Here is a 25,785-nt window from a genome sequence, read left to right on the forward strand (position 1 = left end):
ACTATGTATTGGAGGCCAGAGCCTAACTTTATTGTCAATTCACAAGACTTCCATAAGTACAACACATTCCATTCATCTTTGACTTTTCTACCTCACTTGTTTCTGAGGTTAACGACGCACGTTTATTGTTGTGGGTGGGAGGAGACTTCAGTAGTTGGAGCAAAGTTTTGAAAAGCTGGTTTTACTTCAACATAACAATAATGAACTTAATTCTTGAGATTTCGTTAAAACGATATTTTATTTTTATATTCATTAAATTATAGTCAAATCTGGTTCATTGGACCACATCGGAACGTGTTTTTGACTTATTGACCAAGTGTTCAGGACACTGGTCCGATTAACCGGATTCGACTGTATAATAGAATTCGTTTCGGTAGCCTACTTAAGTATTCAGTTCGAATAAGCGGATGGAAGATTAACCGAACTCAACTGCTTTGATTACATAAACACTTGTTCTACATAACAGAGTATGTATTCACTGCAAATTTCTATAATAAGTTATTCGGAACCGTTGAAAAAAAATTTGTTTGACAATAAATACGTTAAATGAACATAAAATTGGTAATGAAAGATTTAAATAATCTTGACGCCTATGCTCTGTAATTCAATTTTTCAATTCCAACTATAAGCTCAAACTTTAATCGAAACATTGGAGGAAGCAGGTCAAAACCTTGGAGGAAGCTGGTCAAAACCTTGGAGGAAGCTGGTCAAAACCTTGGAGGAAGCTGGTCAAAGTTTAGAAAATCAATTTAAAAAAAAGTAAAGTATGAATATGAATTGATATTAGAGAAATAAAACAAAATGAAAGTCTTGAAAGTATTTTGAATTGCGCCTAAAGGTCTATTAGGAAATCAAGAAATACATAGCCTAAGTGTGGAGTTGCTGAGTACATTGAGGCCCCTTTAGACCCTACATAATAATAACTGTATTCATATACTCTTCTGAGAATACAAGTAGTCAATGAGAATACAAGTATTCAACTACTGCAACGTCTTCAGATCAGGAGAAACGTCTTTCATTTATAATATATATGTGAACACGTTGGATGACGTTTTGTTTTGTTTACATATATTCAGTCATATTGCACAGTGCAAGACACGACTCACTGTCATTAACAACATAAGTCATATTGCACAGTGCAAGACACGACTCACTGTCATTAACAACATAAGTCATATTGCACAGTGCAAGACACGACTCACTGTCATTAACAACATAAGTCATATTGCACAGTGCAAGACACGACTCACTGTCATTAACAATATAAGTCATATTGCGCAGTCCAAGACACGACTCACTGTCATTAACAACATAAGTCATATTGCGCAGTCCAAGACACGACTCACTGTCACTAACAACATAAGTCATATTGCACAGTGCAAGACACGACTCACTGTCGCTAACAACATAAGTCATATTGCACAGTGCAAGACACGACTCACTGTCGCTAACAACATAAGTCATATTGCACAGTGCAAGACACGACTCACTGTCACTAACAACATAAGTCATATTGCACAGTGCAAGACACGACTCACTGTCACTAACAATATAAGTCATATTACACAGTGCAAGACACGACTCACTGTCATTAACAACATAAGTCATATTGCACAGTGCAAGACACGACTCACTGTCATTAACAACATAAGTCATATTGCACAGTGCAAGACACGACTCACTGTCACTAACAATATAAGTCATATTGCACAGTGCAAGACACGACTCACTGTCACTAACAATATAAGTCATATTGCACAGTGCAAGACACGACTCACTGTCACTAACAACATAAGTCATATTGCACAGTGCAAGACACGACTCACTGGCATTAACAACATAAGTCATATTGCACAGTGCAAGACACGACTCACTGTCATTAACAACATAAGTCATATTGCACAGTGCAAGACACGACTCACTGTCATTAACAACATAAGTCATATTGCACAGTGCAAGACACGACTCACTGGCATTAACAATATAAGTCATATTGCACAGAGCAAGACACGACTCACTGTCATTAACAACATAAGTCATATTGCGCAGTGCAAGACACGACTCACTGTCACTAACAACATAAGTCATATTGCACAGTGCAAGACACGACTCACTGTCATTAACAACATAAGTCATATTGCACAGTCCAAGACACGACTCACTGTCACTAACAACATAAGTCATATTGCGCAGTCCAAGACACGACTCACTGTCACTAACAACATAAGTCATATTGCGCAGTGCAAGACACGACTCACTGTCATTAACAACATAAGTCATATTGCACAGTGCAAGACACGACTCACTGTCACTAACAACATAAGTCATATTGCACAGTGCAAGACACGACTCACTGTCACTAACAACATAAGTCATATTGCACAGTGCAAGACACGACTCACTGTCATTAACAACATAAGTCATATTGCACAGTGCAAGACACGACTCACTGTCACTAACAATATAAGTCATATTGCACAGTGCAAGACACGACTCACTGTCATTAACAACATAAGTCATATTGCACAGTGCAAGACACGACTCACTGTCACTAACAACATAAGTCATATTGCACAGTGCAAGACACGACTCACTGTCACTAACAACATAAGTCATATTGCACAGTGCAAGACACGACTCACTGTCATTAACAACATAAGTCATATTGCACAGTGCAAGACACGACTCACTGTCACTAACAATATAAGTCATATTGCACAGTGCAAGACACGACTCACTGTCATTAACAACATAAGTCATATTGCACAGTGCAAGACACGACTCACTGTCACTAACAACCCAAAGACAAACTGGATTACGTGAAAGAATGGACTTAATAGAGAAGTACAGCTACTGACGTAATGTTTCGTTACGCGAACGGTCACAGAATGGACTTAATAGAGAAGTACAGCTACTGACGTAATGTTTCGTTACGCGAACCGTCACAGAATGGACTTAATAGAGAAGTACAGCTACTGACGTAATGTTTCGTTACGAGAACCGTCACAGCAATTTTACGAAATCCAAGGCACTGATGATAATGACGATGACTTTGAATAAATAAATGAGGTTTAGCATTATAGCACTTTCAATGAGCCGGTGTTAGAGGTTAGATGAAGCCTGATGTGTTTTAAATAACTAATCAATTCCAAGCTTTTAACCTCCACCAAACAAGCATTTCCTACCCCCTCCTTCCCGGCCAGCCCCGATATTAAAGGGAAGCAATAAGACGCATCGTTAATTTTGATGTGACACACATGTGTTTGCGTAGCGTCACCGCGCGATTTGACTGCGAGCGTCTCCAGATCGATCCTCGTAAGCAAACACACTGACATGAGATGTTTGAAATTTTATACCTGACATTGAACAGAGCAGTGCTTCTCAAAATGTATACGAAGACTTTTTAGAAATGTAGCTCTGTAAAATTTTAAAATTATGCTGGAGTTCACAAACTGTAAGCAAAGATCCAGCTAGAGTTACGGCTTCTCAATACAAGGAGCGTGTGAGAGTCACGGTCTCTCGAAATTAAGAGCCTGTGAGAGTCACAGTCTCTCAAAACTAAGAGCCTGTGAGAGTCTCGGTCTCTCAAAACTAAGAGCCTGTGAGAGTCACGGTCTCTCAAAACTAAGAGCCTGTGAGAGTCACGGTCTCTCAAAACTAAGAGCCTGTGAGAGTCACGGTCTCTCAAAACTAAGAGCCTGTGAGAGTCACGGTCTCTCAAAAGGAAGAGCCCGAAAGTTCTGGCTTGTAGATGTACTTTTATTTCCTTAGAATGATTGAATACCTTTTAGAATTGCTGTGATTTACTCTGCCTTATAATCACACCAGTCATTGTAGCAATATGACCTATTTACAGTTGCTGATCGTTTCAATCTAAACCAGAAACGGATTACGTTTTCACGCCAATAGAGCCATCTCCTGCTAATCAAACTCCAGATGTCACGGAAAACCCGGATGCGCTAGGATTACCAAAAGACCAATTCACAACTAAAGACACTAGTGATGCTGAGAGCGTGGAGTTAGGATTGAGGAGGGATGGAGTTAATTTTTTTTAATGAGAAATTCAATTAAAAACGTTTAATGGTAGAATAAAAGATTACAATAATAACAAATTACAACACAAATATAATATATAAAACAAAATAAAGATAGGTCTAGAATTCTTGTTGTCCAACTGTTTCATCATTTTGTTTACAAAAAAGTTCAGAGTCTTGACTTGCTTTTAATGATATGCATCTCACGCAGTAGAAAAGAAACATTTCTAAAGAGCTGGGTTAAATGCACATAGAAATGAAACTAAAACTGTAGCTTGTGCAACTCAGTATTACAGTTAGTTTTCTAGCATTTAAAAGAATAGGTCCTCCTAAAATTTGTGTCTTCAGTGATTTTAATTCCTCCAATCTTTGTTTGTGTCTTTGTAAAAGATAATAAATATATATATGTGGTTTAGGGTGTAGCTACACAGCATGGTTCTAGTATTTTACACAAGAGGCTAATACGTGGAAATGGAATTTATCTCTGCTCCGATTTTGTCTATAAAAAGAATTTTAACTTTTGATCGGTGCCCTGCTCTGAATAAGGATCATATGAACAAGTATTTCAATTATTGACGACAGCTCATTAAATCATTCTTTCTAGAACCTTACAGATAGCACTCTGTTAGAGCTTTACAGATTGTACAGGATTTAGCCAGTCATATAGGCAAAAGAAAGAAAGAACAAGAACAAACAAACCACATCGCTGTATTAAACAGAGTTGATCTATTTGACCATCCTGCACACATTTTAGTTCCATAAGTATTCTTTTTTTTTCAAAGCTTATATCAACTCACTCTGTCTGTCTGTCTGTCTGTCTGGGTGGAATCTTGTACACGTTATTCCTCCCACTTCTCATTCTCGGATCAAGTTGAAACTTTGCTCAATTATTTATTGTCTATGATATTACACGAATCAATGTAAAATAAACAAGCACATCATTTAATCAATGAGCCGTACTTCATTAATTTTGTGTTATAAAGAAACAGTAGGGCCTACTATTATGCTATGGTAAGATAGTTCTCATGTAGAGAATTAGGTAGTTCGCTACAATTTGTAACTCAACCGTAGACTTCAAAAACCTTCCAAGTCGACCTTCCAAGTCGACCTTCCAAGTCGGCCTTCCAAGTCGACCTTCCAAGTCGACCTTCCAAGTCGGCCTTCCAAGTCGGCCTTCCAAGTCGACCTTCCAAGTCGACCTTCCAAGTCGGCCTTCCAAGTCGGCCTTCCAAGTCGGCCTTCCAAGTCGGCCTTCCAAGTCGACCTTCCAAGTCGATCTTCCAAGTCGGCCTTCCAAGTCGACCTTCCAAGTCGACCTTCCATCTCGGAGGCTCGTGCTCGAATCTAGACTGGAGCAGCTTAAAACAATCTTTTAAAACGCAGACAGAAAATCTCAGATACGCCCATGAACTGTTGTATTTGTTGGATGGGACCATAGCGCTCTGAGCATTATATACGTATCAGAGTTGAGTTCAACAGAAAACTCGTAAAATCATTTTTATTCTCTCCCTTAGTTATCCCACAATTTCATGAGTTTCTTCCGTGCATTTCAATGTTATCAGGTTTTCTCCCTTAAGCCTTAATTTGAGTTATTATTGAATCGCTAACCTACTAGAAATAAGAAAAATCAAAACAACAAAAACAACGAAACAACAACAACAAAGAATCAAAGGTTATCTAAGGGAAGAACTCCACATTTACAACCATAATATCAAAAATTGTAATATTTATTCCCTTTTCCGATAACAAATATAAATCCATTAATGACCACTATTTAATTAACTAATTAGTTCATTTTCGGATGGATTGATGTTTTGTTAGGAACAACTAGGAATGGTGCAAAGTTTCGACTTGATCCGAGAAAGGGAAGTGGGAGAAAAAATGTGTACAAGTTTTGTACCAGACAGACAAAATGAATCTACTTACTTATTGTAAAATTATAGGCGGTGAGACAGCCGTTCTACGACTAAACCCAACCACCCACCACAATTACAAACCTGGGGAGGGGGGATTTTATGAATAAGCTTGAGGCAAATTGGAACATGTTTACTTGCAAAACAATTAGAACTTACTCATTAGCGATAACTCCACAGGTTCCTACTTGAATCATGTAGATCCAGCGATAGAGTCATCCATGGAGGACTCAGGACACACTCTGGACACAACGTTTATCCACTGGTCACTCGGCAGTTATCCATAGTCACGCAATCGTTAAGTGTCAGTGTTTTCTTTTTGTCCACAAGAAACCAACCTTATCCAGTCAACGAGCTCGCTGTGTAGGCTATACTATGACTAGACATCCGTTAGAGTTACAGGGAAGTTTATACTTGGTATTAAAACTCAAAAATGTCACAACTACAGTTATCACGAAGAAAATATCATCAGTAAATGACATCAAACTAAACTTAATTTGAATTAGGTATTCAAAAGAAATTAAAAAAAAAAGCCCCTACAAACAAGAGAAGAACCTTAGCCAGAATGTTGTTAGAACTTTAGCCAGAATGTTGTAAGAACTTTAGCCAGAATGTAGTAAGAACTTTAGCCAGAATGTAGTAAGAACTTTAGCCAGAATGTAGTAAGAACTTTAGCCAGAATGTAGTAAGAACTTTAGCCAGAATGTAGTAAGAACTTTACCACAACTTGGATGCTTTCAAATGTTTTCTTTTAGTGACTAGATACAACTTTACACTAGTTTTTTTTTAAACAGGAAACTCATCAACCAATGCACACTAAAAGCTGACCAACTTTTCCAGTATTTAACCTTCGGTCATGCCCAGTAATTTTCATAACAATACGACTGCCACAGTAGCTTTCATAATGATACGACTGCCACAGTAGCTTTCATAATGAACGACTGCCACAGTAGCTTTCATAATGATACGACTGCCACAGTAGCTTTCATAATGAACGACTGCCACAGTAGCTTTCATAATGAACGACTGCCACAGTAGCTTTCATAATGATACGACTGCCACAGTAGCTTTCATAATGAACGACTGCCACAGTAGCTTTCATAATGAACGACTGCCACAGTAGCTTTCATAATGATACGACTGCCACAGTAGCTTTCATAATGAACGACTGCCACAGTAGCTTCCATAATGATACGACTGCCACAGTAGCTTTCATAAAGATACGACTGCCACAGTTGCTTTCATAATGATACGACTGCCACAGTAGCTTTCATAAAGATACGACTGCCACAGTTGCTTTCATAATGATACGACTGCCACAGTAGCTTTCATAAAGATACGACTGCCACAATAGCTTTTTCATAATGAACGACTGCCACAGTAGCTTTCATAAAGATACGACTGCCACAGTAGCTTTCATAATGATACGACTGCCACAGTAGCTTTCATAAAGATACGACTGCCACAGTAGCTTTCATAATGAACGACTGCCACAGTAGCTTTCATAATGAACGACTGCCACAGTAGCTTTCATAATGATACGACTGCCACAGTAGCTTTCATAAAGATACGACTGCCACAGTAGCTTTCATAATGAACGACTGCCACAGTAGCTTTCATAATGAACGACTGCCACAGTAGCTTTCATAATGATACGACTGCCACAGTAGCTTTCATAATGAACGACTGCCACAGTAGCTTTCATAATGAACGACTGCCACAGTAGCTTTCATAATGAACGACTGCCACAGTAGCTTTCCCTCGTCCCTTGTTATCTCATTCTAAAGACTAAGTTACCAAATACTGAAGAATTTGTACTAAAACTTTAAAAAAAAATTCTTGCACACTGAAGTAACGGACACCTACTTTCCAAACAACAGTACTCTATATATCTATAGCCACTGAACACTTTCCAAACAACAAAACTATATATATCTCTAGCCAATGTGCAGCTCAGAGAACGGGTTGTTAGCTGTTTCAGAAATACGTTAATAGCTAGTCATCAAAATAATTGTTCACAAATGCTGATTGACTCAGCCTTGGTGTATTGTGATATACAACTGGATAAACAACTGGATATACAACTGGATATACAACTGGATATACAACTGGATATACAATGCTTTGTTATACTTTACAGCGGCTTTGTTTTTGTGATTGAGATCTACTCTCTTTCGTGCACCACCAGCCAGGAATTCATTTTAAATTTTTTTAATAATGAGTCGAAACGAATTTTATTTGTTCATGTATGCAATGGTAAGGGTTGCATTCTTACAGCCAGCATTAAACGATATAACATCGGTAGAGTCTGCATTCAATGATATAACACTGCTAAAGTCTACGTTCAATGATATAACATTGCTAGAGTCTGCATTCAATGATATAACATTGCTAAAGTCTGCATTCAATGATATAACATTGCTGAAGTCTGCATTCAATGATATAACATTGCTAAAGTCTGCATTCAATGATATAACATTGCTAAAGTCTGCATTCAATGATATAACATTGCTAAAGTCTGCATTCAATGATATAACATTGCTGAAGTCTGCATTCAATGATATAACATTGCTAAAGTCTGTATTCAATGATATGACATTGCTAGAGTCTGTATTCAATGATATAACATTGCTAGAGTCTGCATTCAATGATATAATACTGCTAAAGTCTGCATTCAATGATATAACACTGCTAGAGTCTGCATTCAATGATATAACATTGCTAGAGTCTGTATTCAATGATATAACATTGCTAGAGTCTGTATTCAATGATATAACACTGCTAGAGTCTGTATTCAATGATATAACATTGCTAGATTCTACGTTCAATGATATAACATTGCTAGAGTCTGCATTCAATGATATAACACTGCTAGAGTCTGTATTCAATGATATAACATTGCTAGATTCTACGTTCAATGATATAACATTGCTAGAGTCTACGTTCAATGATAAAATACTGCTAGAGTCTGCATTCAATGATATAACATTGCTAGAGTCTACGTTCAATGATATAACACTGCTAGAGTCTGTATTCAATGATATAACATTGCTAGAGTCTGTATTCAATGATATAACATTGCTAGAGTCTGTATTCAATGATATAACATTGCTAGAGTCTGTATTCAATGATATAACATTGCTAGAGTCTGTATTCAATGATATAACACTGCTAGAGTCTGTATTCAATGATATAACATTGCTAGAGTCTGTATTCAATGATATAACATTGCTAGAGTCTGTATTCAATGATATAACATTGCTAGAGTCTGTATTCAATGATATAACATTGCTAGAGTCTGTATTCAATGATATAACACTGCTAGAGTCTGTATTCAATGATATAACATTGCTAGAGTCTGTATTCAATGATATAACACTGCTAGAGTCTGTATTCAATGATATAACATTGCTAGAGTCTGTATTCAATGATATAACATTGCTAGAGTCTGTATTCAATGATATAACACTGCTAGAGTCTGCATTCAATGATATAACACTGCTAGAGTCTGTATTCAATGATATAACATTGCTAGAGTCTGCATTCAATGATATAACACTGCTAGAGTCTGTATTCAATGATATAACATTGCTAGAGTCTGTATTCAATGATATAACATTGCTAGAGTCTGTATTCAATGATATAACATTGCTAGAGTCTGTATTCAATGATATAACATTGCTAGAGTCTGTATTCAATGATATAACATTGCTAGAGTCTGTATTCAATGATATAACACTGCTAGAGTCTGTATTCAATGATATAACATTGCTAGAGTCTATATTCAAGGAGACTTACGTTCACACAGCCAACATTTCTAGATATTGTATATGTGGCAGTATTATATATAGAATATAATATAAATATTAGTTCTATAAATGATTTGTACTCAGGATTGTTAAGAGTAGTTTACTTTGTTATATTATTTTATACGTAGTTTTTTTTTTTCAATTTCCAAAAGATACATTGCAAAAAAAAAAACCCCGAATTTTATGAGTAGTTAACACGATTATTACAAATCTAAAATATAGTTTAACAAAGAAAAAAGACACAGCTATGGATGTATCATGTATGTGTACATATCTGTCTTCAATAAACTTTTAGAATTATGTATAGTTTTTAATGTAAAGGATTTGTCTGTATTAGTACTACTTCTGTTTGTACATTAATTTGTTTCTTTTACATGTTGGTAAAAAAGTACAACCTCCAGCGTCAACAAGCTCAATCGATTTGATGATGGTTTGCAGAGGTGAGGTTTGAACGCTTCAATGTATAGCCTGCTTCTAATTAATTTTCGAAATAAGAATATTAATATTTTCAAACATAATTGACGCACATTGAAAAAAAGGACATAGCTATCCATTCAAATCCAACGTAAAAAAACAAAAAGCAATAACAAAACCTTTAAATGACGGCTTATGAAAAAGCTGAACGAAATGTATTCATCTCAGACTCACACGTAAGTCATAGTAATTAAAATTTATTTTTGTCAAGAGATTAAAAGTAATCCACGACAATTATAGTTCGTAATAGCATTGCCAGACAAATAATTGTGTTGAGCTTTTAAGGGACGCTGTTAGCGGATTCTATTGTATGAACTTGTTCACTGAAAGGAACGTCAAGTATAGGGACGAACGAAAGAGCCTAGAATCGATCAGGTCTAACAACACGCTACTAGATATTATACCATTGTTATTTCAAAGACTGAAAACAATACAATAAATACAAAAACATAGAGAGGCAATTTCCGGATGTTTTACGGTAATCAATTTATGTTAGTTTCAACAGACAAGAGAAGAAGTTTCCTGTACTCAAAGTTGTGTATAGACAATGCAGATTTTAATGTAGAACTTATTTTATAAATGACAAACGTTCTTCGGTATGATGTACAATACGTCCTGATATATACTGGTGTCTTATTTCTCGTCTTCAATGATACAGAGTCAAGGTTTAAGAAACGATTTGAGAGTGTCCACCATGGGCTCGCTTTCCTCTCTTAGCTGGCCATAAAGGACATAGTCTGCCCCTCACAATTAAGACTGCATCAGGATATGGCTTAGCAAAATATGGAATGTCAGATGACAAGACAAACAAAATACCAGACACTGAAATCCTCGGAATAGCGAGCCTGCAAAGCATCCACATAAATACATTGCCTGTGTATAGTAAGTACTTTGCCTTGTGGAATAATTCCACAAGTCGCCCTTAGGTCTAACATAAGAGAATGGCGAGACTATATTTAAACGATGCACTACCTTTAACCTAGTAGATTCTAGAAAGTATTTATAGGTCGAGAGTATATGGACAGAAGTACATCCTGGACCGCAAGTTTGGTGCTGACTTTATTTCTGTACATGTCAAAAACATTCATTTCAAGAGTGTATTCTGACGTGACTTGTATGTAATAATTATTCTTTCTCTGACTCCCATTTGGGAAAATGAGATATGTAATTGTACAAATTAAATTTCTGTTGGTTTATCACCATTTCATGTCACCATGGCTAGGATTGGTTGTTGTGTTACTAGACGTCATAGAACTGTCAAATTGTGTTAACCACACAATACAAGCGTTACAAGCATTTTTTAAAAACAGAATTGTGTTAAAAATACTGATGATGAAATGTGGGACTCCTTCAGTTACCCCCCCCCCTTTTCCCTTTTTGTTACTCCCAAAGACTCGCTGCTACCGCCCATGGCCCCTCGCATTGAGATACTCATGCGCTGTCCGTACGTTTAGCGCTACAGACTCTGCGTCACTACACTAATGACGTAACAATGACAAAGTTAAGGTTATCGTGATTGTGACATTGATTGAGGAGGATTTTTGGACTTGTAGCAAATTAATATCAATATCGCTTATATAAATGTCTCGCAACTTCAGCGCCCACCCCCTCCCAAACAAAACTATTTAGCCCCTCCCTCCCCAAGCCAGCTAGAAAGTCTCTAAAGTTTTGTTTTTTTTCAGCAGAATCTGAACCGGAGCCCCGAGAGCCAAGCGTTTTCCTGCGTCTTCTTCTGGCGTCTACAACGCACTATTTCTTCTAGTCAATGCGAGGTGGAAGGTGCCGATACTGCTTTGTAAAAAAACATTCGAGAATGTAAGTTTTGAATGGGCTTGATCGTCATAGGATCATTCTCTTTTAGTTTCCCAAAAATGTCAAAAGAAGTTTTTTGATCTAACATAAGAAAGACGGGTAGACACGCATTGATAACGACTTAGTGAAATGTCTTCACAAAACCTTTTCAATCGACTTTGTTGCGAAAGCTCCTCGAGAAAACAAAATGACATTTTTTAGTTGGAAGATGAGATAAATGTAGTTCCTAAGTATGTTTCTAGGACATGTAGTACATTATCATTTAGGAATTATCATTACGAAAAGGTGGCGGAGAAAATGTCATCGCAAATGTACATCTTAATAACTTATGATGTTGATATATGTGTGGACTGTGAAAGTGATATATATGTACTATGAAGTTGATATATGTGGACTATGAAGTTGTTAGCCTATATGTGGACTATGAAATTGATATATGTGGACTATGAAGTTGATATATGTGGACTATGAAGTTGATATGTGTGGACTATGAAGTTGATATATGTGGACTATGAAGTTGATATTTGTGGACTATGAAGTTGATATGTGTGGACTATGAAGTTGATATTTGTGGACTTTGAAGTTGATATTTGTGGACTATGAAGTTGATACATGTGGACTATGAAGTTGATACATGTGGACTATGAAGTTGATACATGTGGACTATGAAGTTGATACATGTGGACTATGCTTGAGTGAAGTCCAAGTAAGGTAACGAGCAGACTTCCGCTCCTCCCTCCCTCACCACCATTCAGACCAACACACAAACATCTAGGCGCTTGTACAGCTCTGTGTAAGGTCCAAGCAGCTGATTCCAGACACGCGGGTTGCGGAGTGGAGAGAGCAGCAGATCAATACCAGTGCTCAGACCAAACCTTTGACCATCAAACATCTACAGCAATCCATCTTTTCCGTCTCCCCCTGCCCCACTATCTTTTTTCTCCCAAATCCCTGACCTCTACATAATCCACACTCTCTCTGCCGCCCATCTTCTTCATTTTTCTTTTGCGCTCACACACACACACACACAAGCACGCGCTTATACACACCATAAAAAAAAAGTGTGTTGGGGGGGGGGGTGTCGTAATCTCGTAAAATATAATGGCCAAGAAATAAAGATACAGTATTCAGAACTGTGGAGAGGGAAGGATGTTGGGGGGTGAAAAACGGCGGGACATGTGTCGGAAAGCTGGAGAAGGAGAATTAGACAGACAAATCAGGGGGTGGGGGGCTGCAAGTTAAACTAGGATGAAACGCAATGAACAAGGCCGACTCAAACAAAACCCAGAAGATAAGGACAGAACGATACGCAACAAAAAGCAACAGGAAAACGAAATGGTGCTACCTTTAATGTAGGACAACTCTTCCCACTGTCCCGCTCAATTAGTCTCCCTTTGACCTATTCTCTCTATCGAGCAGACATCTCTGCAGAGTTACTTCCAATGCACATCTCGATCTAGTTCTGCTCAAACCTTCCTTAGAAGATGAGCACAGATGATCCATAGACATCTGTTTTATCAATTGCTGCCCAGACCTTAACAATCCCCGCTCCGCGCCCTAACCCCACGGCGGTAGGTGTCGATCTAATGACATAATGATCACTGTAAAATGAAATAGAAGCAGGACCGGGTCGGGGGGATGAAAGGGGGCTTTCCCTACCTTTCCCACCACCCCCACCTTGTTCACACAATTAAGTTATAGAACCTCGTCTGGTTAAGATGGGAATAGATTATCAATACTAATCAGTTCTTCCTATTGAGTGTTGTGCCTTGCAAACTGGAGTACTGAGAACTGGGTGCTGGGTAGGTGGGCGGCAACACTGAAGCGTGCCATCTCTGCCAAGTTGCAAACTGATTGCCCATTGTACACATGCTAAAGGTCATGCCATTTGTAATTCATTGCTGATGAAATAGTATTGTCTGATCTTGAATTTAACAAGGAAATGTGTAGTTTCTTCCTTCAAATTAATTTCTCCTCATTATCTCCTTTCAAATCTAAACACTAAATTCAAATGCAATAAAGCGTCATTCTACAACAATTAGTCAAACTGAAAAATGGAAAAAAGTCTTTTTTATTTAAAACTACTTTGATTTATCACAGAAACCCATTTTAAAAAATAAGCTAAATAGATACTTAACATATACTAGTAATGTTTACATTTGTGGTGCACCATGGGATAGCAAAATTAATACCAAGAGAGAGTGACGTCTAACTGACATGGGCAGAGGAAAGAATGCAGCTTTGAAATACTTCCAGGCAGCCATCTTGAATGTATTTGGTCCAAGCAAATCTTCTACATGGTGCTACAGGAGGCTTATTGCTTTTCATTAGCGATAGCTAAAATAAAAATCCAGACTGACCTGCAAGAAAATGATTTAGTCTATGTTCAAATTAATCATTAATTTATCATGCTCTGGCTATAGTTAAAAAAGTTAAACAGAAATGGAAAAGTGGTTTGAGGGCTGGGACAAGTCCCAAAAAGCCCGTGGAGTCTGGGAGCGCAAGAGGCGCCCTGACCGCACTTCCTCGAGGTGGCCTGAGCAAGCTATTATCCCACAGTGCAGGACAGGCCACTGTCCTGTTGGCTCATATTTCTCACGGCTATGGCCAAATTCCCATTCACAGTGCCCCAGCTGCTGGGAAGAAGAGGAAACCGTGCCTCATATTCTGTTTGACTTCCTCCAGACTTGCTAATCTCCGCCTCGACAGGTCTGGGAAACCAAAAGTTCTCGACCTGTATGGTGACGTGTATGCACTACGCAAGACAGCAGGGTTTCTGTCCAGGGCTTTTGCAAGAGAGGATTTGAGCCTCTCAAGCCCTTTCTCAAATGGAGTTTGATGAGATTTTCAAATTAACCAGAAACTAATTTTATTTATTTTGCATATTTCCAAAGTGATCAACAGGAAAATGAGTTAGTCCATTTCCAAACTGACCAGCAAGAAAATGATTTACTATTTCCAAACTGATCAAAAGAAAATGATTTAGTCTATTTCCAAACTGACCAGCAAGAAAATGATTTTGTCTATTTCCAAACTAATCAGAAACTAATTTAATCTATTTCTAAACTATCCAACAAGACAATGATTTTGCATATTTCCAAATTGACCAGCAAGGAAATGGTCTAGTCTATTTCTAAACTGACCAGCAAGAAAATCGTCTAGTCTATTCACAAAAATCGACAATAGTCCTAGACGTTTTAGCTACATGAAAGAATTTATTTATTTATTCAAAAAGGTCCAACAAGAACTAGTCCAACGAGCAAAGATCCAAGGAGAAATGGTCTTGTATTAGCCCTAGGCAGTCATCGATTTCGCAATGAAATGGAGACAATGGGAAGAGATGCTCTAAGACACAGTTTTGAATCAATGTGTTTCTTTAGGTCGTTCCAACTTGATGCAGTTGTTCACATCTTTTGGTTTGATACAAGTTTGACTTGAGAAAACCTTTGCTCTAAGCAGAGGAATTGTCAAATTACCTTTCTTGAGAACTATCTTTGTTTGAAAAATGTAATTTTAAGATTCAGACTTGAGGAGTAAAATAGCATTTAAAAGTAGATGAACATTCTTTATCTTATCTTATGAATTACAGACGTAAATTCAAAGAAAGAAGATGATTACGTCCTACGCGTCATGCATCTAGTCATGCATGTTAATCATTGACTTAAATTCTGTCAAGTTATTGGTTTTCCTGGCTGACTCATGCAACCCATTCTATTCTCTAATAGCACTAGGGAAGACGGAGCGTTGGTACAAATTGTCGAACAAGAAATGTGCCTTTATCTTTGTGTCTTTTATTAGATTTTGTTTTTGTATTTAAAGATTATGGTTCAGTGTTTTATGTATAATTATCTGGATAAGACCCGCAGCCCGCGGGCCTTCTTTTGGGTATTACTGATCTACTGATTGAATTTAGATCTACGTTTAACATGGAGAATGTTCCCTTCACATTTTTTTTTTATTTTACAACGAAAATAAAAGTAGAGTTTAACAAGGTTACAAAGACGATTTGTGTGGAAACCCTAACTCAAAATCGGCCCCCGAAGTGGTCTACCCAGGCAGGTAAAAAGACAGGTTTCAATATTTTCAGAAAGAATATCAGAATGAAATCCTATCAATGGCGAATAACAGAGAAAAATGGAGAAAGAAGTTTGACAGATCTTGTGTGGTGCCCCATCGGTCTAGCAGACCAAGGGATAGGTGAAAGTGAAGGTGAAGTTAGGGTTCCCGGTCATTTTATCCCCGGTCACTTCATCCCTGGTCACTTCATCCCCGGTCATTTCATCCCAAGTCACTTCATCCCCAGACATTTCATCGCCTGGTCATTTCATCCCCTGGTCATTTCATCCCCGGTCATTTCATCCCCTGGTCATTTCATCCCCTGGTCATTTCATCCCCCGATAATTTCAATCCCCGGTCATTTCATCCCCTGGTCATTTCATCCCCCGATAATTTCATCCCCCGGTCATTTCATCCCCTGGTCATTTCGTCCCCTGGTTATTTTATCCCCTGATATTTTCATCATCTAATCATTTTTATCTAACAAATAGTAATTGTAAAAATCATGAAATGAGCAATATTTAATCTATTTTTTTTATTTAAATGACAAAAATTGTAACACTTTAGATAAGAATAAAATTAAAATTAAATGCCATTAAAAACTATAAATATTTAAAATGTATAAATATAAATTCAATGTAAAAAAAAGTGTTTTTGTGTTAATCTACACCAATAAGATAGATAGGCTATCGATTGTAAGTACAGAAGACGATCCATCGATTCCTATTGCTGAACAATGTTTGTTATTCTCTTGCCAGTGATGCATATTTCTTTCTTGGACGTTCTCCAGTGCCGGTGCTAGCCTGTACAACTGAGGCCTTGTGCAGCTGACTATCCTTACGTAGACGATCTAGAAATGTCCATGGTCACACCTTAGCCTTTGATGATAAGTTATCAGCGGCACGGACATAATTATTCTAATCGCACTTCTATCTCTCAAATGATTTTCACTACTTCCACCAAACGTTGGCATTTGATCATTATATCATGCGCAGGATAATATCATAATATTATATCCCCCACATCCAATAGAAGCGCTATAGCTAAGCACACACCCAGATTTACAATATATTAAAAGATTTCGCAAGAAGAATGCAAAATGGAAGAGGAAACACTATAAGCGCATTTGTAACATGTCAAAAAGTGTCAAAAAGCATTCTAGATTAACATATTTATATATTAGATGAAATGAGGACTTAAAAGTCAAAGCCTTAACAGCACAATCAAACAATGGAAAAGAAAAATATTTAATTGGGGATGAAATGACCGGGGGATGAAATGACCAGGGGATGAAATGACCGGGAATGATATAGGGTGTTACACTACGGTTCACGCGATAATATGTAAAACTATTTATCAATTGTTGTTTTAAATTATGTTCCTCTTACATGCATATTAAATTGATTTTTTCTCTTAAAAAAAATTAAAAACATTTTTTTTGTACATGTAGTAGATAGTATGATATAACTTATACAACTTAGCAATACAATTGCAAAAATATTTTTTGACAAAAATTCTAAAACCGTTTGCATAAATGTGTTACAAATATGGTAAATAACTGACTCCCTTACAATATTTCTCCTGTGTTTCTCACTATTAATCGTGCATATTTGTAAAAAAAATGGTGTATTTTTATGAAAAAACTGCTTGCATAATTGATTTTAAAAATTAAAATTTCGCATTCAGATAAGAAAATAGTAGCCGTTGAATCGGAGCTTTGAATGGCCTAAAATATTATGCTGTCGTATTTTCACTATCTTTTCAAGTTTACGAGATCTAAGCCAGACGGACGGACGGGTATTTCACACAAAACTAATAGTGTCTTTTCCCCTTTCGGGGGCCGCTTAAAACAACTTGAATTTTATTACAAGAGAATTTGGATGTAATATGACACAGCAGAGACGACACTAAATTCAGTTAAAACGTCGAAAGTGCACAACATTTTCAATTAGCCAGCACTATTTAGTACATAATTGTTTTTAAAACGTAATCGGATGCGCGCTAGTTTATAAAATAAGTAATAAAGTTATCATTTATATAATGTATTTTAGTGTTTTAAAAAAGGTCTTCATGTATAATAAATACCTCAATTAAATGTTAAAGTTATGTGCATTCATTTTTTGGATGGAAGTGTGTGTGTGTGTGTGTGTGTGTGAGTATGTCGAGATGGGGAGAAACGGTAAACTATAACCCTCAATCCAACGCACAAAAAGAAATATTTATTGATGAATCCCTGATGGGTGTTGTCCATTAATTAGGATCCACAATCAAAGATAACCTTATTTATTGATGAATCCCTGATGGGTGTTGTCCATTAATTAGGATCCACAATCAAAGATAACCTTATTTATTGATGAATCCCTGATGGGTGTTGTCCATTAATTAGGATCCACAATCAAAGATAACCTTATTTATTGATGAATCCCTGATGGGTGTTGTCCATTAATTAGGATCCACAATCAAAGATAACCTTATTTATTGATGAATCCCTGATGGGTGTTGTCCATTAATTAGGATCCACAATCAAAGATAACCTTATTTATTGATGAATCCCTGATGGGTGTTGTCCATTAATTAGGATCCACAATCAAAGATAACCTTATTTATTGATGAATCCCTGATGGGTGTTGTCCATAAGTTCTGTTAATTAGGATCCACAATCAAAGATAACCTGTACCTAGAAGCCTGCTTCAAACTTCAGTAATCTAAGCTCGCGTGACTGGGAAAACAATAAACTCAGAACCAAATCTATGATGCAGGCTAACAAAGCATGTGTCTTGAGTATCCAACTGTACAGTAGCGAAACATGGACCACATCTATGACGCAAGATCGCAAATTAAACGCGTTGCCCTTGCGTTGTCTCCTCCTGAAGAGCACTGAGGTACTTGCTTGTTTTGGTCTCCGCAGAATATTAACCACCCTCAGGTAATGCCAGGAGCGTTGGCGCGGTCATATCCACCGTATAGGGCATTAATGAATCCTTAAACTCATCCTCTACAGGCTCAAATACGACAAATTGCACAAGAAAAACTGGTCCCCCGCCTCCGATATTGAAACGTAAACAAGCGGGACCTTAAAAAAGTGGACCTGATCACCGCAATGTCGATTACAGGGAAGCCGTAGCCTTAGATCGCACTCTGTAGAGAGATGGTGACAAAGAAAGCTATGGACAGCGAAAAAAGTTAAAGGTCTCAGGTCTGGAAGAAAAAAGGTGTTATGATAAATGAAAAACTATCATGTAATCCCTATATTGATGTGAAATCAAACAACTAATTATAGCTTATTAAAATAAATTTCTACAAATCAAATAAGAACATAAAACTAAAATGTTATTTAACCTTGGTTGGGCCAATAATAGAATATGCATCTTCTGTTTGGGACCCCTCACCTCAAGAAAACATTAAGAAAAAAGAACAGGCACAAAATAGAGTTGTGAGATTCATAACAAATGAATATTCACATTTGACTAGAGTAACACCTTTAGTTAAATTTAGAGACTCCTCTTGATAGAAGATTTAAAAGTAAAGTAGCATAGTAAAGTAAACATAGAAAGCACTGAACCATAATCTTCAAATGCAAAAACAAAACCTAATAAAATACTCAGAAAGACACAAAGATAAAGGCACATTCCTTGTTCCATATGCTTGAATGGGTTGCCTCAGTCAGCCAAAAAAACAACCAATGAGTTGGCACAGAATTTAAGTTAAGTACAACATGCATGACTAGATTGACCTAGGGATACGAGTAGGACGTAATCATCTTCTTTTTTAAATAACGTCTGTACTTTATAAGATAAGATAAGCGAGCCAAACGAAAAATGGCTGGTTACTCTACCACCAAATCAAGTTCTATAGTCTGTTAAGCATAATCTCTTTTGTGACACCTGGTCAAGACTTGTAATCAGGTATCGCACAAGAAAACAGAAAATGATCTGAAAGTTTTTAGTTTTTTGAAGTCTCGCTAAAGAGCGGATGTTGGTACACGGTTAGACTTAATGGACTTGAATAATTTCTTGAAGTGAATTAAGGCCAGCATGTTATTTCTTATGGATATTATTTATTATTTGTGCATGATATGATTGTTTTATAACCATGACCCAAACACAGCTTTACACACGTAGAATAGATACACAAGCAAGTCTACACATCTACCCTAACCCTCTGTCACGCAACACCAAAAATACAGTCGTGACAATAATATTCACAAATATAAAAGAATATAGTTTAGTATAGTAAAAGGCATCTGGGCAAATAAAATTGCAAGTAACGTATTCATTCATATTCGACCAAAGGGCAAAAACGAATCATGAGTAGCTTGGGCAATTAAAATTGAGGCAACACCAACTAAGCAGCTATGAATTAGTTACTTTCAACTAGATAACGGTATATTTGTTTGCAGATATAGGTCAGTTTCTCATGAAGCTACACTTACATCCTCGAAAGTTCCGATGACAAAACTGGTATATAAAATCTGTATATATTTTATTATGTTGTACCATATACCCTATGTAATGTCAAATCACACCCAAGTAAAAAAGCTCTCTATGCAGGTGGTAACAGGGTTTGAGTAGTCAAGTGAAACATTGCTCTCATCCTTAATCTTTGGAATCGAAGACCTTGCCATCGTCATTATTAGTATTCTATTTGAGTTCATTATATTACATTATATTAGGATAGAATATATTATATTTTGTTATATTATATAAATATATTATAACATTGAATGAATTTGAAACGATTATCTCCTTTTTTAAATGTTTATTTTTTTTCTCTAGTCACTTCAGCGTATATAGAAACAACGAGGACAACAACAACGACGACAATATCGCCGCCACATTGACGCTCAGCAGATGGCGTGTCCCACAAACAGTAGAAAAGCATCAAACATTTTTTCTTTAGCAAAATAAACAAAACAGAAACGCATCGTTTAGCAAATATTGATTGTGAAAACAAACCGACAATGTAGAATTCCTGTCAAAGTACTTCTTACGGCTCAATTTGTTATTCTAAGGAAGCATCGATCCAAAGAGACAATCCATTCTAAATAAAGAAAGGGCTTAACTATTATTTGCATTACTCGGAGCTCATCTTAAAAGGTTTCTACATTTCCTTAATGCCTCGCTTGTTCTAGAAGATACTTACAACCTGCCACCTAGCAACGATTATGTGTGGCCTAAGACAAGAATGACCGCAAGCCCTAAAATAAGGATCACGTAAAAACAACGTCCTGATGTCCAGCGAAGGAAACACCACACACGGAGCTCTCGGGCTGTCCTCCTGCACTATGTACACACACTGTTACTGTAGATATCCTAACTCTGTGCTGACAATGTTCAGACTGAGGCGTAGGGCTCGCCAGAGATGTCCGTACTTTGTTAGCTTATCGCGTAACGTGGACGTGAGGTGGGGGGGATGGGGGGGGGGAGCAAGCTGGATGAGGCGAGGGAGGGAGAACTTGAGGAGGGAGGGACAAGGAAAAGAGAGAGAAGGAAAAAAAATCAATGCTGTACAAAGCAGTCGATAAAGTCAGTTTTGAGAAAAAAAATGTTTTAGACTTCAGAATATTATTCTCTTTCCTCTTCTCCCATTACACGCTTACAGCTCTCCGTTTTCAAGAGCGTGCTCTAACGTAGATCTATCTACGTGGCGCTTCGACCGATTCATGTCGTGCTCAAAGCCCATCAGTGGCGTGCTGAAGCTTGTATTAGGTGTGTGTTCACACCTATTCTACATATTGACGAGCACCAAGCATAGCGAGGGTTCGCTCGAACGTATGCCGTGACCAAACCTATCAGTGGCCTGTCTGACCTCATCAATAGCATGATCAAAACTAATGGTGGCGTGACCTAACCTAACTTCGCCACAGTTGCGCAGCAAGGATGATGCTGGAGGTGCAGACTTCATCAGAAAGTAGAAGGTGAGAAGCATCAACATTTTTTTTTTTGGACTTAGCGGACATGCTTGCTTGTACCTCGAAACCGCAAAACTTAACGAAGACATACACAAACACTGACACTGAAGACAAAGACAATCTTTTCAAATAAGTCTTCACAATCAAAGACAATCTTTTCAAATAAGTCTTCACAATCAAAGACAATCTTTTCAAATAAGTCTTCACAATCAAAGACAATCTTTTCAAATAAGTCTTCACAATCAAAGACAATCTTTTCAAATAAGTCTTCACAATCAAAGACAATCTTTTCAAATAAGTCTTCACAATCAAAGACAATCTTTTCAAATAAGTCTTCACAATCAAAGACAATCTTTTCAAATAAGTCTTCACAATCAAAGACAATCTTATTGCTTAGCTCTTCGCAGCCCAATGCAATCTTATAAAATTTCAATAGAAAATTCCAAAAGCTGCAGAAATTAAAGAGTTCAAAAAAGAATTCCATGAATTTAGATGCCATGGATAAAACGGAGCTAAGCCACACAACTGCGGCAACGCTATGAGCCATGAATTTGTACAGATAAACCTAGATCCGCAGATAGAAGAACAATGTTTTGAAAGCAAACATTCATTTGGTTGAAGCGATTGGCTGGTATTGTAGCTGGTATTGTAGCTGGTATTGTTTGCTGTGTGTTGTTTTATTGTATTCATTTTACAGCAGTACAATTTCGCAAGTCTTAAAACAATTAAAAGTTTCCCAGGATAATTTGCAGAATCCTCATAAAAAATAAACGTCTCAATTGACAATGTTTTGTTTCTCTTAGGTCAACGTGGGGTAGAAGCCAGTTTTGAAAAGACTCGCTGACAGAATTTATATTTGATGCTAAGAAAGCTCTTTGTCTAAACGTTCTTTGTTTTTTGGTTTTTATGATGCAATGGTTTTTTTTAATGGCACATTCAGTAAATGCACTTTTTTGTTTTCTTGCTAGATCTGGTAGTTACAACTTTTAGGAAGTAAATATTGTAATATCAATGTGGACTAAAGTTGAAGATGATGTTTTTGCTGTACAGGACTTTGCCTTGCTCTAATGTTTAGATTAGATGTATCTTTACTTAAACTTAAAATAAGTCAAAATGTTTGCATTCAGAGTTAGCCAAATACTTTAAAATTGACATGGACTCGTTTAATACTTAGAAAAAGAAAACAAGAACTAAGGAATAACTGTTCAGATAGACTATAAGTAACGCAATTAAAGTCATTCCTAAACTTCACCCTAAAGTAAGGACAGAATTACTAAAAACTAAAGTAGCGATGATATATAAAGGACTGAACCATAACTTACAAATACATAACCTAATTTTTAAAAACCCAATTTAGGCACAAAGATAAAGGCACATTTCTTATTCCATATGTAAAGACAAATTTAACTAATTCAGTCACAATAGTTTAAAATAATAAAATCTTGAGTAGGCCTACGTTAGTGTCATGTTTTGTTTTTTAACACTTCTGTATGACGACACAAACTATAGTATTGCATCATAAGAGTAAGATGAAGAACATCTGGCAACTAACCTCTTTCATTCTACTAACCGCCATCGACCTTCTTTCTCGTCACTATTTCTATGATGAATATTTTAAACTAAGGAAAAAAAAAGCCTAGCGGTTTGAAAAATCGATTTTTGGAAAACATTTTCTGGCCTGTTGACCGAATAACGCGAGTTCGGGCCAACAAAAGATGAGCTCTGAAGCTACGTGTGTGAGTGTAGACACACCAGGAGGTAGCGGTTCGGGTTTGAAAGGACGGCAAATGGTTCTGACCATTACATCTTACACAGCAGTTTTAATTGGTCATTTATTTACTTCGGTGCTGTTATGTTGGGCGGCCATATTAGAAATGTCAGAATAAATTATGAGCATCAACATTGACATTACACGTAATTTAACACTTCTGTAGATTAACAGGTCAGCTGAGTATTTGACGATCAGAAGATTGTAGGCTACGCGTTTGTCTGTGCGAGTGTATTACTACTGGTGTTGAGTTCGATTTTAATCTGCAGACAAACTAGACATATACAAGAATTAGAAGTAAGTAAAATGACTGACTCAGTCTCATATTAAGATTCCTCAGGGTTCGCAAAGACCTTCCTTCAGGGAACAGAACCAGGAAAAGAAGATGCAGACAGAGAAAGCGATTGGAGGGCAACATAAAAGAATGGACGGGCCTGCCCTTGAGGGAGATTCTGTTCAAGGCAAAAGAGGAATGTAGAAAGAAGGTCAACAGATCGTGTGTGGTTCCCCAACGGTCCAAGAGGCTCAGAGATAGGTGAAGGTGAAATAGTTTAATATAAAACAGGAACAGACCAGACTAAGTCGCTATCAAATAGAAGACAGCCAAAACTAACTCTAAGCTATATAATAGTTTCGTTCTCAATTTGTGTCGCTACGAATATGGGGACAAGTTTTAACCGTGTAGCAGCCTCTTTACAATCTCTACAGTACTATTTTACATTAAGTTTAATAGTTTATTTCCTCTTCTGAAAAAGAGTTACTTGTTCACACACATCCAACCTCTTTCTGGATAGTGAAGAGATCCTAGACACCAAACCAGGGCTGAACATACAATAGGACATCACTGTAAAGCCTCACACTAAAAGGAAGTCTCCACATTTCAAAAATATAAAACGTTAAACAAAATATGCATATTAAATATAAGATGATAAGAGAACTGAGACTATATTTACATGTACTCTTTTACAAATATGACACTTGTTAAATGTATTAATATACCAATACAAATACTTATTATGAAAATGGTAGGCATCTACAAAGCAAAAATCCTGCCAAGGGACTCAACTAAAATCCTGCCAAGGGACTCAACTAAAATCCTGCCAAGGGACTCAACTAAAATCCTGCCAAGGGACTCAACTAAAATCCTGCCAAGGGACTCAACTAAAATCCTGCCAAGGGACTCAACTAAAATCCTGCCAAGGGACTCAACTAAAATCCTGCCAAGGGACTCAACTAAAATCCTGCCAAGGGACTCAACTAAAATCCTGCCAAGGGACTCAACTAAAATCCTGCCAAGGGACTCAACTAAAATCCTACCAAGGGACTCAACTAAAATCCTGCCAAGGGACTCAACTAAAATCCTGCCAAGGGACTCAACTAAAATCCTGCCAAGGGACTCAACTAAAATCCTGCCAAGGGACTCAACTAAAATCCTGCCAAGGGACTCAACTAAAATCCTGCCAAGGGACTCAACTAAAATCCTGCCAAGGGACTCAACTAAAATCCTGCCAAGGGACTCAACTAAAATCCTGCCAAGGGACTCAACTAAAATCCTACCAAGGGACTCAACTAAAATCCTGCCAAGGGACTCAACTAAAATCCTGCCAAGGGACTCAACTAAAATCCTACCAAGGGACTCAACTAAAATCCTACCAAGGGACTCAACTAAAATCCTGCCAAGGGACTCAACTAAAATCCTGCCAAGGGACTCAACTAAAATCCTGCCAAGGGACTCAACTAAAATCCTGCCAAGGGACTCAACTAAAATCCTACCAAGGGACTCAACTAAAATCCTGCCAAGGGACTCAACTAAAATCCTGCCAAGGGACTCAACTAAAATCCTACCAAGGGACTCAACTAAAATCCTGCCAAGGGACTCAACTAAAATCCTGCCAAGGGACTCAACTAAAATCCTACCAAGGGACTCAACTAAAATCCTGCCAAGGGACTCAACTAAAATCCTGCCAAGGGACTCAACTAAAATCCTGCCAAGGGACTCCAAAAAATC

General features: G+C 37.3%; 1 protein-coding gene across 5 annotated transcripts in view; it reads right to left on the bottom strand.

Moving 5' to 3' along the window:
- The window catches only part of LOC106059239 (potassium voltage-gated channel protein Shab-like), a 316,180-nt gene that overhangs the window by 63,313 nt on the left and 227,082 nt on the right, over nt 1–25,785 (bottom strand). The window contains exons 1-2 of one of the 5 annotated variants that reach the window (XM_056031361.1): nt 21,241–21,431; nt 6,107–6,326 (exon numbers count right to left, since the gene is read on the bottom strand). The exons of 3 other annotated variants lie outside the window; for them this stretch is intronic. In XM_056031361.1, coding sequence (XP_055887336.1) covers nt 6,107–6,144 — 38 coding nt within the window. In that variant the 5' untranslated portion in view covers nt 6,145–6,326; nt 21,241–21,431. Of the gene's footprint in view, nt 1–6,106; nt 6,390–21,240; nt 21,432–25,785 lie in introns of those variants that run through there. One more of the 5 variants, XM_056031360.1, reaches the window with a different exon arrangement.

The sequence above is a fragment of the Biomphalaria glabrata genome, chromosome 5 (genome assembly GCF_947242115.1).
Source record: "Biomphalaria glabrata chromosome 5, xgBioGlab47.1, whole genome shotgun sequence".
Classification (NCBI taxonomy): domain Eukaryota; kingdom Metazoa; phylum Mollusca; class Gastropoda; family Planorbidae; genus Biomphalaria; species Biomphalaria glabrata.